The sequence below is a fragment of the Saccostrea cucullata genome, unplaced genomic scaffold (assembly GCF_032062105.1).
Source record: "Saccostrea cucullata isolate Sc308-1 unplaced genomic scaffold, CSIRO_AGI_Scuc_v1 ctg432, whole genome shotgun sequence".
In the NCBI taxonomy this organism is placed as follows: Eukaryota; Metazoa; Mollusca; class Bivalvia; order Ostreida; family Ostreidae; genus Saccostrea; species Saccostrea cuccullata.
Window position 1 is genome coordinate 371,378 of NW_026931879.1, and position 17,269 is coordinate 388,646.

Below are 17,269 nucleotides of genomic sequence, written 5' to 3' on the forward strand. Positions count from 1 at the left end.
GGTGTTGCCTTGGTTACTAAAAATAGAAATTTCTGTGAAATTCTTTCAAAATGCTACTCCTCCTACAGTTTTGGTCTGATTTCAATATAACTTGGCAAACATGTAGACTACACTAAGATACATGATTCTGTATATCGGTTTTTGATTTCAATAAACGGTGTTGCCGTGGTTACTAAAAATAGAATTTTCTGTGAAATTCTTTTAAAATGCTACTCCTGCTACAGTTTTGGTCTGATTTCAATATAACTTGGCAAACATGTAGACTACACTAAGATACATGATTCTGAATATCGGTTTTTGATTTCGATAAACGGTGTTGCTGTGGTTACTAAAAATAGAATTTTCTGTGAAATTCTTTCAAAATGCTACTCCTCCTACAGTTTTGGTCTGATTTCAATATAACTTGGCACACAAGTAGACTACACTAAGATACATAATTTTGTGTATCGGTTTTTGATTTCCATGAACGGTGTTGTCGTGGTTACTAAAAATAGAAATTTCATAAAAATGGTTTCAAAATGCTACTCCTCCTACAGTTTTGGTCTGATTTCAATATAACTTAATGGCACACAAGTAGACTGCACTAAGATACTTAATTAGAGTTATCGGTTTTTGATTTCCGTGAACGGTGTTGTCGTGTTTACTAAAAATAGAAATTTCTCTAAAATTGTTTCAAAATGCTACTCCTCCTACAGTTTTGATCTGATTTCAAGATAACTTGGCACACAAGTAGACTACACTAAGATACATAACTGTGTATATCGGTTTTTGATTTCCATGAATGGTGTTGCCGTGGTTACTAAAAATAAAAATGTCTATAAAATTGTTTCAAAATGCTACTCCTCCTACAGTTTTGGTCTGATTTCAATATAACTTTGCACACAAGTAGACTACACTAAGAACATAAAGAGATTTTAACAAGGATCATTACTCTATTTATTGCTGTTGTAAAGTTTCAATTCCCAACTGCTTAAGTACTTTTCTCTTCCTTTGCTATAAGTACAAACCAGTAGAGCTTCAGTCTCGACAGAGACTTATGGTTTCTTGCAGACTTGGTAATAATGATAAACAACTCCAGTGGCAGCCAGAAAAGGTTCATCTCTATGACGACGCCCAAGAAACCCTCCCAGACGTAGGCGGGCTAGCCTGTGGAGGCAGACACTCTATGGTGTGGCTATCCAATGGGAACGTGTTTAGCTTTGGCAACAACTTCCATGCTCAACTAGGTTATGATTATAGAGCACTGAATTATAAAGAAAACCAGGTAAGTAGGACAGCCTACAATGGGAGATAAACATTAGTACAGAATAGATTTTAGTATGTCTTAAAGTCCTTTTTTAATTTAGGAAATTAATTAATAAATGCACTTTCTGTCAATGTTAATTAGCATGCTTTTAGAAACTTGAAAAAAATAAAGATTATGCACAGTACTTTTGAGTATATATCAAATTCCATTTCTTGGTGCTTGTTTCTTTTGAAATGGTTAAATGAAAGGAATTGTGTGTTTTACTAGGAATTTTATTTACCTCCAATAAATGGCGTGCAGGAAAATCTCCATATTAGCAGAAAATCACCTAAACTCTGCCAGAAAATTACGGTGATGAGTGTTTGATTGAAAACACCCTACCCAAAATATGATATTAATCTTCAACAGCACACAATCTTTTTTTATTAAAAAAAAGTATGGTTGAGTAATGATAAAATTTGAACATCTCATTAATCTGAGGCGACAATTCTAAAATTTGTTGTGTGCTTTTGAAATGGCTATGATAAAATCATAAGAAAAAAATATTGGCATGGTGCATAAATGTTTATGTGCATGCTTCATATATTTTTTCTATCAAAGTTGTAACACCCTCACAACCCTGACCAAACATTTCCCATATATATTGCACTCCAATATTTGAGGGCACAGAATCACCATTTATGTGAATTTTACAGAATTGTTGTTCACTGTAATACTAACACAAGCTTAATTTTGTACTCTCTAACTCCTTTTTAAAATTTTGGTTTGAAATGATGACACATTTACAAAAATCCTGTTTCTAGGATATATGGTAAAAGAAAAGTTAAAGTTGATTTTCTTTAAGTATAACAAGTCAATGAATGAGTTTAAATTTCTTGAAAGAAAAGATTAAATAAATTAAGGTTTATATTTACAAAATACATGAACATTTTTATGTCAGAGTAATTTTCATCAAGTTTTCACAATTGATTGGCATTATTGTATAGATATACCTCTCTCCTTTAACTTTTTTGAGCTACAGAAGTATATACGCTGAAGTAAACTTTTCCAGTCTTGCACTTGTCTGTCTGTCCATCTGTCTGTAAACCTTCTGATTTTCTCCAGTTTTAAAAAGTCAAGACAAAGTATTTTGGGTAAATGAGAGTCAAACTTATTCCATTGACTCCCCCACCCTCTTCTACAAAGGGAGAACACAAGAAAAAAAGCAGTTAAAATGGGCTAGAATTAAACCTTAAACTTAAAAGAAAGCATTTCAACATAGTTTGAATTCTGAACTGTTTAAATCATGGTCTCCTGGGTTTTGGTGGTATGACAACTGGGGATCAAAATATTTCATGTCAAAATTATTGGAACAATTAAACAAGAGGCCCAGGGGCCACAGCGCTCACCTGAGCACATCGGCTAGGAAAAAGCACATATCAGATCAGAACTAAAAGTTTACTGAGGTGGGGGGAGGGCTTGAATTTTAACCCCCCTGGGGTTCATGATTTGAACAAACTAGAATCTACACTACCTGATGATGATTCCATATAAATATCATTAATCATGGCTTTGAATACTTGAAAAGAAGATTTTAAAAGGTTTCCCTATATATCCCTATGTAAAACTTGGGTCAGCCATTTTGGCCCCACCCTCGTCCCGGAGGTCATGATTTGAACAAACTTGAATCTACACTACCTGAGGATATTTTACATGAGTTTCATCTTTCCTGTCTCAATAGTTCTTGAGAAGAAGATTTTTAAAGATTTTTCCTATATATTCCTATGTAAAACTTTGATCGGCCATTTTGGCTGGCCCCACCCTAGCCCTGGGGGTCATGATTTGAACAAATTTGAATCTACACTACCTTAGGATGATTCCACATTAGTTTCATCTTTCCTGGCACAGTGGTTCTTGAGAAGAAGATTTTTAAAGAGTTTTCCTATATATTCCTATGTAAAACTTGGGTCGGCCATTTTGGCCCCACCCTTGCCCCAGGGGTCATGATTTGAACAAACTTGAATCTACACTACCTTAGGATGATTCCACATTAGTTTCATCTTTCCTGGCCCAGTGGTTCTTGAGAAGAAGATTTTTTAAAATTGCCATTAATTTTTGCTCTAATTCATAATTCCCTCCCCTTGGAAAAGGGCATAGCCCTTTATTTGAATAAACTTGAATCCCCTTTACCCAAGGATACTTTGTAGCAAGTTTGGTTGAAATTGGCCCAGTGGTTCTTGAGAAGAAGATGAAAATGTGAAAAGTTTACGACAACGACGATGACAACAACGACTACAACGACGACAGACAACGGACAAATTTTGATCAGAAAAGCTCACTTGAGCCTTCGGCTCAGGTGAGCTAAAAAGTAGATTCAATCTTAAGTATATATCCTATCTTAGATAAAATATATTGATGCACCAAACTCTACGCTGTGGGACAGAATTTTGTCTGTGGCATACCAAAGGGATCTTGATGAATAAAATCTTTGTCACAAAATTCTTCAAAAGAATTTAAAATGAAGTTTCAATTGTTTTTCAGGTTAAGCCACATCTTTTAAAGTTTCTGATACACAAGCCAGTTGTCCAAATTTCTTGTGGAGAAAAACATTCAGTGTTCAGATTTCAAGATGGGACAATTGCATGTGTGGGGTAGGTATGTTTGAATCTGGATGTATGGAAATTTAACTAGGGCAGAGCTATAATAGCTGGATATTTCGTATTGCAATATATTGTGATATATTTAAGTGTACTGCAATATGTATTGCAATATATTGTTAAGTTACAGTTATTCAAATGTTGTTTTTTCAATTTTATTGACCTCCTTGTATAAGCAGTGTTTGTTATAAAAAAAAGTTAATAGTTTATTTCATCACAATTTTGGGGGGAAAATGCTACCATAGACTAGCATCCATACCTATTGGCACTGTTTGGAACAAAGTTCCTGAAATATTTAATTTCATATTTTTATTTATCAAATCTAAAGCTCAAGCAGTTTATTGGTACTGGAAGACAGAAATATATATTTTTTTAATAAATCAAAATATAACCAGAATATCAATATTATTTTGCAACCTTAAATTATTCTTACAGTTTGCGGAACGTGATTTCAAAAATTTATCGGGGATTTTGAAAAACTGCTCAAACCTCAAACCAAAAGTATAATTTATCGGAGATGATATTTAATAACATTTTATATAAGGTATTTTTAGACATTATAGATAAAAAAAATCACTGATTGGTATATTAATATTCCTAATTAAAAGCTCTACAATGTCTTTATTTTATTGGATTTTCAGATCCAATGCCAATGGTCAGATAGGGAGTGGAACATTGGAGGAGGCAACAGTTCCTGTCACGGTAGAAATGTCCAAACCGGTCAGATACGTAGCCTCAGGGGCCAATCACAATCTAGTGATCACTGGTCAGTATATAGAGCATTCCAGTCCTATTATGTAGACTCCAGTGATCACTGGTCAGTTTATAGAGTATCCCAGTCCTATAATGTAGACGCATTGCTTGAACTGTTATATTATAAGGAGGAAGCAATAAGGCATGTTTGAGTTGAGTGGTTTAAGCTTTTCTTGATTACCTCCCTTTACATGTAAAAATACTGACTAAGTTAAACATAGCTAATTAAAGTACATGTGTACAGATACTGTAATAGTACAGTTATTTAGTATGTGTCACAGCTGAGGTAGTTCCAGTTCCATTGGGAGGTTTCAATGTTGTTTAAATTACATCATAGCAGGTGTGATAAGCACTGAATATACATATGGTATACATAAAACAGTATAGCTTTCCCCTGCTAGACTCTAATGATGAAAAACAGACTCATCTAAAGTCACTGATATGAAGTGTGAAATCTAATTTATTATTCTACATCAAATGGTATGTGATAGTCACATATAATATTTCAAAAGAACTGGCTTGATTGTTAAACTTTTTTGCATTTTAACGAAGGAAAAGTGCACTTAGGTTTGGTATTTTGGCCTCGAAATGACATTGTTATAGAGCAGCTAGGCTGATAGCCTGATAAAAAATTAAATTTTCAGAGCAATCATTTTTCAATGTGCAAGATTTTACTTATTTATTCATTAATTTAAAAAAAAAAAAAATAAATGGTCTTGACTTGATAATTACCGTAAAATCACATATTTTCCCATGGTCAAATTTTCATGGTTTGTGGAAAAACTCTTGATTCTTGGGGATTTTATTTCATGGACAAAGAAATGTTGAGTAGTTATGTATGTAGCATTTTACATTTCATGGTAGACATGAATTTGTGGATCTCTTAAATTCATACCTCGAAAACAACGAAAATTAACCCCCCATGAAAATTTGTAATTTTACAGTAATAGTTCATAATTTCTCATTCCGAAAAGTGAAATATGGTAAAATTATATAACAAGTTTGTAATTCATGCACTCTAAAATGAAGATAAAATTAAATGTTTGAAAACAAACTAGGATTTTTCCTCCTGATATAATATTAAGCCATATAACAAAGTGGAAGGGAGTAAAATTTTAATAACAGTGAACTCAGAGGCATGGTGTCCATCATTTGTCAGACTTTATGTTCATCTTCTAGTAGGACTATTTATGTCATATTATGATGGAGGTGATGATTTCGACTGTACGACAGGAGAGGGAGGTCTCGTGGAGAACATTTAACCTCCGAACACTCACCTTACACCTTCCACCCCAAAAGATTTGTCAACAGGGATATGTCTTAATTCAAAATTGTTACCTTTACTGAAATGTACGAGCATCCTCTGGTCTACATGCTGGCATGAAATGAGTCTTCTTACATTTTCACCTTGTTAAAAATCTCAGTATACTATTTTTAAAAAAGTTGGGTTGATGAATTTTTAATACTGTGAAATCGTTATTTTCGTTGGGGTTTAATTTTCATGGTTTTCAAGGAATAAAGAGACCCATGAATTTATGTTTACTACATAATGCAATTTTTCACATATATTAATATTGAACAAGCAAATCACTATGAACCAATATATTTTTCTCAAACCGTGAAAATCTGACCCCTTGGAAATATGTGATTTTACAGTATTACTGTAGATTGGCGAACAATCACAACAATTTTAATTTTGCTATGTTCGCAATTAAAACTTTTTTCACGAAATTAATCCCATCATCAATGTCATTATTAGTTTATAGAAAGGTTAATTGCTTATAAAAAATTTATTAATTTCTTGCAGCGCGAAATTTTAACACCGTGGAATTAAACGACTTACAGTATCTTTAATTGTGAATATAAATCTCATTGTATAGTTTACACTGTTCATTAGATCTCTATTAGAAAAGAGAGACAATTAAGTTAGCACTTATTTTCCCCCAATGCCATTTACTCTCTTCTCGTTGAAGTTTAACAATGTTTATTGTTTGAAGAATGTAACAAAGAAAGAAATATGATAGTCTGTATTTGGAATATCTTGCTAACTCTAAAATTTTCAGGAAGAGAGCACTCTAGTATTACAGATATAAGCCAAGAAATGTTTCAGTGTGAGACCCGAGAGTTCAAGTATCAGTTTATTAGATTACCTAGGAACTTTGCCTTTTATCAGAGATTAAACTGATTTGTGAGTAGAGGGTGCATTGTTAGGTAATCTTTTAGATAGTTCTGCAAAATTGCCCTCTACACTGGCTGTTCATACATATGTTTACTTGTTCACAATTCCACACATTACAGAAAACAAAAAAAAATTAATGAATCAAAATCAGGTACTATTTAAAACAGTCAATGAATTTGGGCTTTTGTATTTATAATAATTATGTAATGTATAAAGTCATATTTTTGCTGTATGGTCATCAACACCCCGCCCCCTTTCCCCACTTTTTTTAATTACTAAAGGATTTGAATGAAGTATATATCAATGTGTCATATTGTTCTTATACTGGGATTTATTTTTTATTTACATTTATTCAGTCACATGGCCCAATATACATAATATATAACGCTTAATGTAAATCAATTCCCTAGTTCTATAAGTTAAATTTGTTGAAATTGAGTTGATGCAGATATTTCTGAACTTCATTTAACCAAAAAAGAAATCTAAATTAAAAAGAAATTTATACAAAAAAAAAAAAAAACATGCACATGCAAACACACACATAGGATATTTTGTGCTCTGTACCTGATAAGTCATCAGATTACTTAAAAAAAAAAATATGGACCAAAAAAGTCCTTCAAAGATTAATGACTTCATTAAATATGAAAAATGTCACCAATAAATGGCTTAGGGAGTTCTTTTTTTTAAGTGACCCAGCAAATAAGACTTTCAGACAAAATACTGCCATTAGCCTCAAGCTGTTGGAAGGTCAAAGGTCACAGGTGGTGGATAATTTCTCCTTAGTTTCTCTGCTGATGAAGCCATCTAAACTATTAGATTTATGTAGAAGTTAATTAGGCTTTTGTCTTGGGTCACATTTGTTATTTATGTAGATAAGGGATTTTGGAAGAAATTATGACTCAGTTTCTTTAGAGCGTGCTTGCACCTTGATGTTAGAAGTTTAAATCATTGTGCAGCTTTGAGTAATTTTAACCAGTCATCTAATTTGTATTCCATTTAAATGCATATAGATAAGTTCAATTTACCATCAGATAAATTTGGATTAATTATGTCATAATAATTTGAAATGTAAAAAGAAGTGAAAAGTCTGCATGACGAAAACACTCGTCCATGAAATTGTTTTGAACAAACATTTGCCATTTTTATACAATTTTATGCAAGTTATTGTTTAATCTATAAAATATTAAAATGATTTCCCAAATTGATAGTGTCATATAAAATTTTAATATTTCTATTGACAGAATTGTTGCATTTTATTCCCAGTATGGAATATGTGTTGATAGCAACAGTACAACCCAACTCTATCAATTCTAATATTATAAGCCTTGTTAGCTTTGCCTACAAAGGCATTGCTTGACCATTGTTATTTTTATGACACTTTCAATTAATTCCAAATTAGGGACAGATTTTGATGATGGTTCTTTAACATATTGCACCTTGTAAGAATTAAAGCACAATTTCTCGTAAAAATGCCAACCTTGGAAATTTACAGTGGCATAAATGTCTCTGAAGTTCATCGTGAGGCCTGGATTCCAGGTTGCACATTTTTCCCTTGTTAGCACACATGTTTATAAAGAGATAGCAGCAAGGGCGTCATAAATTTTTGAATGATGTGGTGAGGCTAATGCACATAGAAGCATATTGTATTTTGATACATTCTGTTATATGACTCAAGGTTTTCTTCTTTCATATTTATATAATCATATCACCTTTCAAAGCTTGACGTGAAAGAAAACCTTTGAGTGTATAGTCCCGCTGTGTTGCATGCATATTTTGTTTTGAGAACATGGAAAATATTATCTGATCATATATTTTTTGTGTGCATGCACCATGGTATATATCAATATGTATTAGATTTATTAGCCATATAAAATCTGCTGACAGTATAAGTTTAATATTTATGCCTGTTATTCATGCATCACATACATAGGAATTAAGGGAAGGAAGTCCTGCATTGTCAAGATCCTCCATATTTCAAATAAGACTAATTAGATTTAAAAATCTGTTTTCTCTGTTTAAAAGTGTGAGATAATCGAAGGAAATTCCAGGTCTGCATATGAATTTATCACATTTCAGAAGTGAATGATGTCCTTTAATAGTTCTCCAATATCTTCATTTCTGCAAATCCTGGACATGCTAGTATTTTGTCACTTTTAAGTTCATTACAAGTCAAGGTTTTGTCATTACATTGTGTACATTTTGGTCTTTCTAGACAGACTGCTCCGCCCTAGGGTTTTGTTTTGTAAATTACATAATCCTTTTATACTAGTTCCACGCAAAAAATATGTTGATAATTTTGCACCGAATCCCATTTATCTGTTAAGATCAAACGGGAAAAAAGTAATCAGGTACACTTTGCTAATTAGAAGTGGACTAAGCTCATCAGATTATAAGAAAATAAAAATATTAATGTTGGTTAATTTCACTGTGGCAGCTAGATCATAAAATGGCTGCATAGCATGATTTATTAACAGTTTTGCATAACTATACAGTGATATCTGAAGGAGCTGATAAAAGGATACCTCCAGTCAATTTTTTAAATCAGAGAGAATAAAATCTGATTTTAAAATTTGTACAATTAAGAAATGAGGCCATATATATATTTTAGAGAAAAAATTAATGTAGATCAATATAATAGCTATTCATTTTAAACTTAGTTAATCTGGAACATAAGTCACATTTCAACAATTATTTATAGCTGTAAACTATAATGATTGTTTTCCCCCTTGATATATATCTAATATCATTAGAAGTTCTCTTTTTGCTTCTTTTGGCAGATGAGGGGGAAGTTTATGTGTGGGGGTATGGTAAAGCTTGTGGTAAGAACAACGATGTCCTGTTTCCAGAGAAAGTGCCCCTCAAAAACAAGAGAGTGACTCAGGTAGCGGGGGGATCCGCCCACAGTCTGGCACTGACAGGTGAGTAGTCAGAAAAAAACAGCCGATAAAATGACTTACTTTAAGTTAGTCACTGCATGGCATGTCACTTGTGTGAATAAAATTAACAAGCAATGTCTTAAAAATTCTTTACAACTGAGCAAACTTGTTTACACTTTCTGTGGAAAAAATTGGTTGATTTATCTACATAATCGTTTCAATTTATTGCACTAAATTTTCTAAATGAATTAATTGTTCTTTAAAAATATAGAGAGGTCTGGCTGACTTTCAGTTTTACAGTTGAGGCTGATTTCTATTACTTCGAAGGTGAAGAATAATAATACACAAATGGGATATAGTCCTTTTTTTTAATTCAAGGTTAAGAATAAGGTGTCAAAAATGTTGAACTGTTGCTGAAACTATATGTTTTGTTTTTTGTTTCAGTAGAGTGAAATTTTTATGATTATGGCTGCTAAAAAGTTGACTTGATCATGTTTTAGGTGCATAATTTCCCAGGTTTCCCATATATCACTCTTACATATGAAATGCAATTTTCAAAACAATCTTTTATTCATAAGCTATCAGACAGGGTCCTTCAGAGGTGACTATCATAATGCACAATACTGCTGTCCATGACATTGTGTGTTTTAACAGATAGTATTAATTAGCTTCTAGCCTTCCTCTAATGGGGAGAGGTTTGGATGTCTTGGGAGGTTAATGTAAGCAGGCTGACATATATTTAGGGTCACTGAAATGCACATCAGATCAATTGTTTTAACTCTAGCCAGGTGGAATGGTTGTCCCAGAACTTAGAGGGATATTTATCATGAAGCGCCAGTAGGTTACACCCCCTTTATGCCTGCCCATATTGTGCATAGCAGCAGGGAACAGTTTAAATTGACCTTATGTTAGAAAGCAGTTATGGTAGCTAAGTGCATGGTGACTTATACCTCTGGCTCTAAAACCATTAAAAATTCATTTGAAATGTTAGGGCATGAGAAATTCTGAAAAAAGTTAAGATATATTGTCATTTCTGCACCTTGTCTGAAAAATGATATGTAGAATTTGTCAAAAAGTTATTTGTGAAATATTTATTTACACATTGATAACTCATATACCTTCTGAGAATATCAATAAAGATTTAAAATGTAGAAGCTAGCAGGTGTAGCAAAATATTATCAGAAAATGTGTTATATGAAAGGAAATTGGTAGAAGCTAATAGCTCTCTGTCACAGCACACAAAAAGACTTTTTTGCTGAAATGAAAACCATTTTTGTTTTCTTAATGAGTACATATATGTAATAGAGCTGTTTCAGTTACATTAATTTGTATTTGTTACATGTATCTGCAATGGTTTGAAGTGTTTCTACATATTCTAGGCCAAAATAACTTTGCAGCTCAGTTGTCAGTATCAAATCTCATTAAAATTAATGGCCTGCAATTTTATAGTTTCTAGTGTCAGTCTGGGCCTTTGTAATTGGTCTGAGCATGGATACCCTAACGCATATCCCATTTCTATCCAAATTATGTCATTTCATACTTATCTGAAACTGCCACTTAAACTGCAGCATTGAAAAATTCAAAACCACCATATTGCAGTGCAAAAATTATTAAAAGAGCAGAAATTGCTTTTAATTACTGTGGACAACTAGCAGTGGATCAAAGAAGTTGTTGAGGAAAGTGCATTTTTGCATATCACCTTACTCTTCTTAAGTCGTAGATTACTAAGGGGAGATTAATGCGCACGTGGGTAAGACGGGACTGTGGGATTATTAACACTGGCCCTGCCAGCCGATCCAGTTCTGAATTCTACTCCTCGGGTTACAGAGGCATTGTCTAGGATTGCATAACATGTCAGTCCTTGACAGTTTACAGTTCAGTGTGGTTAATCCTTTAATGATCTCTCTTACTGATGCACAATAATGATTGCCGCACTGCATTTTTGGTTGACAAAGTTTTTTTTCTGTTAGGGTCAAGTAAAAAATATGCCAGTGACACTTTAGAAGGCCATTTATGGGGGGTATCCTTATTGCCCCATTTTGTTACCCAGACACACAAATCAAGAGATGCCAGAGAGTTTTTGGTATATTTAAACTTAATTACAACTTTTAGGATGCCCAACTTTAACCTGTCAGCCACTTTGAAATTGTGCGAAGTGATGTAGCAATACATGGTTTTTGTTCCTTAAATAGGTTAGATTTTTTTTGCTTGGACCTGCAACATACTGGTATTGTCCATACAGTTCATTGATAACTGTTTTTCATGGAATTCTTGGTTTCCTCATTTAAAAAACAAACTTTTGTTGGAAATTTAACTTTTAGTTCTAGCAGTTGTTCAAATTAAGTGTCAATAATCTGATATATGTTAAACTGGAGATGTTCATTGCAAAACAAAAAGAGCACTTTATTAATTTATTCAAATGTGACAAAGATGACATTAAGTGAAATATTTAACACTTTGGCTTCAACAAATTTTTGTGGCAAAAGTAACATTTTTACTCTTTGACATAAAAAACAATATCAGCTGCATTTTTCACAATTGTGCATTTAAGCAAATAAAAAAAAAAAGCTTAATAATTTAAACATTCTTTTGTCTGTCTGGATATGTATTCCATGGAGATTTAGTATTTTTTCATAAGCAAATGAGGAAGTCTACATAGAAAAGAAATGAATATGTAATAATAGATGTATGAAGATATATCCATGTAAGAGAACTGGAAATTTGTGAATGGAATCTCTTTAAAAGTGAGATAGTTAGAAAGGAGTTCCATCTTTCTAAAGGTTAGAGTCTATAACCTTGGGAGCATCTGATCAAGCCGAAGGTTGAATACCAAACACTTCGGGTTCACTTAATTCAATTGTTGATGCATTCAATCCTATATCTGTTTGTTAAGCATCACAAGAAGTGTCAGTTTGTATACCGACTTTCAGTCACCCCTATAGACCCTTGGCAAACCTGTTAATGGCCCGTGTGAAGATCAAGTACAGTTTCTGTCAAAATTTGAGGCCCATTGGGAAATTATGCATTCTGGAAGTTAACCCAAGATTGACAATGTATGGATTCAACTTGACTGTTGGAATCGTTTGTATACAAATATATGGTAATCTGATTTCTGGGTAATATCTTGGGTTATTATTGAATTAGTGTTGTTTTATGAAGTGCAAAAGAGTATAGCTAGAACCATTATAAATATTAGGGGAGAAATGGTTCTTGAGGAATATGTCTTCACATGTTCAAATTCAATTACTGTAGCTCTAAAATATGTATTGTAGATAGAATAGTGCATGTATATTGAAAATAAGGAATGCAAGAAAACTAAAAAATATATTTATCTTCAAGATGTAACAATTTTCTATCTTTTTGCATTTCTCTCTCTCTCTCTATCTCTCTCTCGATCTCTCTTCGAAATTCAATATGTGAAATTGTAAAAGAAATTGTGGGCATACTGTAATGAGTTTGAATTTAAAAAATAAATTGAGACAGGTAAAAAAAACAAAAAAAAATCAAAATAGAAATATTTCATTTTGGCATATCTTTATTTTATACTAGCATCCAGTAGATTTTTTAAATATATATAAAATCCTTTTTAGTTTCAATACAATCAGTACTTTAGTAGTGTTAGAAAATTTTCCTTTGCAGAGCCTCTGAGTGTTTGACCTGATCTGTTGAGCTTCGCACTTTTTTGACATCTATATCACCTTTGTTAATGAAGGGGAATTAAAGGTTAATTTAACATGTCTGAGGTTTATTTTTTGTATGGAACTCATCCATGCCTACAAGATCTTCCTGTTTCACAACTGAGCAGCTTGGCATTGATTAGTAAATTTTAAATTCTAAGTAGATTTAGCAATTAACTTTAAAGCTCATCTTACTAAGTTATAGAAAAGATGTTTGAAAATTATTACATGATTAATAAATACAAGAAGTACATCATTCTAGAAATGTGCTCTTGTATTTTAAAAAAAAACAACAACAAAGAATATGTTTGGAGGATGGCATATTTAAAATGTCTTCAAAATTTTTTTCTTGGTTAAAAAAAACCCTTTAAATGCATGGAAACAAAACAACAACAACTCTTAATATTGTAAGTACCTCTGACATGATGGGAAAAGGAGGAGAATTTCAAATAATATCCTTGTTTTCTGTTTCAGAGCTTGCTCTAAGTTCATGACTTTTCAGTAAAGAATGGTTTTGTCTTTGGTATACAGCCCTCTAATGTCTTAGAAGGGCCCTTGACAGCAGAATCTTACTGTAAAGATTCAAATTTTCTAGCTTTATTACACAAGCTTTATCTAGCCCACGGGCAAGTCTGTGCAGTGTTCAAGTTTCCATCCTACCGGTCTCCAGGATAATAAAATCTTCAGCTTTCTGGGAAGAAATCGCCTCCTAGTCTCTGTAGAAAATCTTCTAAGGGACCATTACAGTGTTTTAAACATCTCAAACTGTCATTCTAATGGACACTTAAAGTTTTCTTACATTGGAGCAGCTAGATTCCTACTGCTCATATTAGGCAATGACAACTAAACAGCTGCCAATTTGGAGGAGAAAATTAACACAGATGGAGAGAGATGGAAAAAGTCAAGAAGCTCATTTTCTATTCTTGTAATACAATTTGAGTACATAAAAATGTCATTAGACTTTGGTTGATACAGCACAGATTGTAGATTTTAAAGGAATGAATAACCAAAAAACGTGCTAATGAATTTAGACTCGAATGAAAAAAAAAAATTTTCTCGATCTTAGGAATTTTCCATTTAGTCCTTCAATATAGGTGTGTGGTTTACATTACCAATGTTCCATTTGTAAATAATTCATTGAAATTTGTACTGATAATGTTTTCAAATGGATTATTATTGATAAGCTAACAATGCAAAGGAAAGTCCATATTCCAATTTATCAGTATTGATAATTTTCACTGATTTTTTTTCTAAAAATCCAACACCATGATTTAACATTTCTTTACCCTATGGGTGCATTCTTTCTTAAAACTTGAAAGTACATGATTATCTTAGGGAAGTGTGTTTCAGGCTGTTAAAGCCCTCCTTCAGTCTATGAAGCTTCTATCCCATGTCTCTCTTATTTGGAGGATAATACAAAGTTTTTTTTCTTTTTTGAAAATAATGACATTATTACACTTTCTCAATTTACTTGACAAGTAAAGAGTATTGCCACTTAATTTTATTTGACATATTATAATGAATATTGTTTCAGTTTGTTATAAAATGTAAACCCCCCTTCTCCATTAAAATATATAAATAGTTAGAAGAAAGAAAAGATGAAATTTTTCTAACCTAAGAATTGATTAGTTTTAGTCTTGTAGCATTAACCACTTTAAAAACCATCTTGGCAAAAGAAAAATAAGAATCTATCCATTTTGTTTGGATTGTGGCTTTTGAAGTTAACTTGCCCAAAGAATTTCTCCATATATCACTGATCTTTTCTTCTTTCATTATTGAACTGCACATAAAGGGAGTTTCAGCCCCTCCCCCAACAACTCCCCCTATTCTTTGTGTGACCTGGCCAAATTACGTGTGGATGGTGGGAAAATTATCCCCTGAAAAGGGATCGTACAATAGTATGGGGATTGAGAAAGCTCTCCTTTTGTTGAGAAACATAGGAGCAGTTCTAGTGAATTGTACATCATGACAAGTAGAAGTGGTCAGAATGGTCAGGCCTGGCAGAAATTGGCATTTTACCTGAAACCGTTGTCCATCATTTTTACAACCACTGCATAGAAAGTTAAAATCACAAAAAGAGATACATTTCTTTGCCGTATTTACCAAATTCTACATTTGTTTTAAAATTTATAATCATGAACATGCCTGGTAATAATATAAATTTCTTAATGAACTGTATTATCGGAATGGTAATATAATAAGGATTTGACAGCAAATTCTTAACACCTAACAAATTTCATTTGCAAATTTGCTCATTATTGAAATTGTTGTCAGGGGACATGTCTAATCCACATATAAGAGAAAGTATTAGATTCTTATAACTTTCATAAAGACCATGACTCCAGTGCATAAAGCACAAAGCAGAATGGTTTTTTGAGATAAGGTCCATCCATTAGCTAATAGGAGAAGAGGACTTGATTACATAATGCCATGCCATTTATTCTCATATAGAAATGAATCCCAATTACTTTGAAATAATGAGCCAAAAAATAAGATATTTATGGGGATAGTGTCAATTTCTCTGGCATATAACAGCCATGCTTTATCTGTGGTATAGATCAGAGATTACATCATGAAAACAATTGAAACATTTAGACACTATATTCTCAAAGGAACCAGTAGGCATTTTGGGACTATTGGTTAGGTGATGAAAATAAATGAAGCTTCAGGACTGCACACATATGGTTAGAGTTTATGAAAATTTATTTCCCATTGGCCCTGTGGTGACGGAGAAAATTGAATATTATTTTTCATATGCTATCTCATTTTTCCGTAATACATCACAGTATAATCTTTCTGGCAACACTTATTCTGAAAGAAACTATCAGAAATGAGTATCAAGAAAGTACTGTAAGCCAACTTTTATTCGCGTGTGAGAAATTTTCGTGAAGTTCGCGACAGCGTCGTCATCGCAATATTTCTTGCTGCAAACCAGTACTTTAAGTCTCTCTGTCTCTTTACAACAGATCGAAAAAGGCCTGATCGCGAATATTAATCGCCACCAACTAGTTTACGCCTGCTTAATCGCGAAATAAAGTCGTCACGAATAAAAGTTGGTTTACAGTATATACTGTATCAAATTCATGAAAAATTAGTTTTAAAATGTTGAAACAGCTAGTGTATATGCATATTTGTTTTATATATGATTTTGAATGATTAAGAAAAAACATGACTTCTAATTTGACATGAAGCAGTGTGTAAAAACAATGAATAGGAGTGTATTGCAGTAATTTAATTCTAACTAATTTAAAAATGCTTGATTTCAATACATGTTCAATGGTCTTTGTGAAGCGAGGATCAGTGGAATTTAATTAGTATTTTAATGGCCACCAGGTGTCATTGTGACAAATAAAATTTATTGTAATAGCTTTGTAAATATAGCAACAAACCACAGAATCTCCCTACTTATTTAAAAGAAAAACTTTTAAACTTTAAAGCAGAGAGGAATATGTTATCTAAATCTGTCACCCTATATCTGTAGAGTATATTAAAGCCTCTCGTTAGTTTTCTGTACATGTACAAGATAATGAATAATATTTCTGATGGAGTTTTTTTTTTACTTTTTTATTGTTTAAACCACAGATGTAATTAATAATATATGATATAGACAACTGATAAGTCTTGGTTGGGTGACATGTTATTAATTTTGAAGACCCAGCCTTACTCCGCAGGGCTTTCATGACTCTGTACCAAAAGAAAGATTCCTGTGCCTTTTAAAATAATTATTCAAGCATTCATTCATCTATTATGGTGTTTCTTTGTTTGATGCTAATGTAGACATAAAGCAAAAGATGATAGCATCAAACATGGGCACTGCCACTCAAAATGCATTCAGAATTGAAATACATCTCAAGAAACTAACAAAACACTCATTAATTTGTTTATGAATGCTTTATAATTTT

At 32.6% G+C, this 17,269-nt stretch overlaps 1 protein-coding gene across 3 annotated transcripts in view; it reads left to right on the plus strand.

Annotated features, from left to right (window-relative positions):
• LOC134233868 (X-linked retinitis pigmentosa GTPase regulator-like) overlaps positions 1-17,269 on the plus strand; it is a 48,671-nt gene that overhangs the window by 18,928 nt on the left and 12,474 nt on the right. For all 3 annotated transcript variants that reach the window (XM_062715922.1, XM_062715921.1, XM_062715923.1), the window contains exons 3-6: positions 1,051-1,264; positions 3,767-3,876; positions 4,524-4,648; positions 9,592-9,732. In XM_062715922.1, the coding sequence (XP_062571906.1) occupies positions 1,051-1,264; positions 3,767-3,876; positions 4,524-4,648; positions 9,592-9,732 (590 nt within the window). The remainder of the gene's footprint in view (positions 1-1,050; positions 1,265-3,766; positions 3,877-4,523; positions 4,649-9,591; positions 9,733-17,269) is intronic.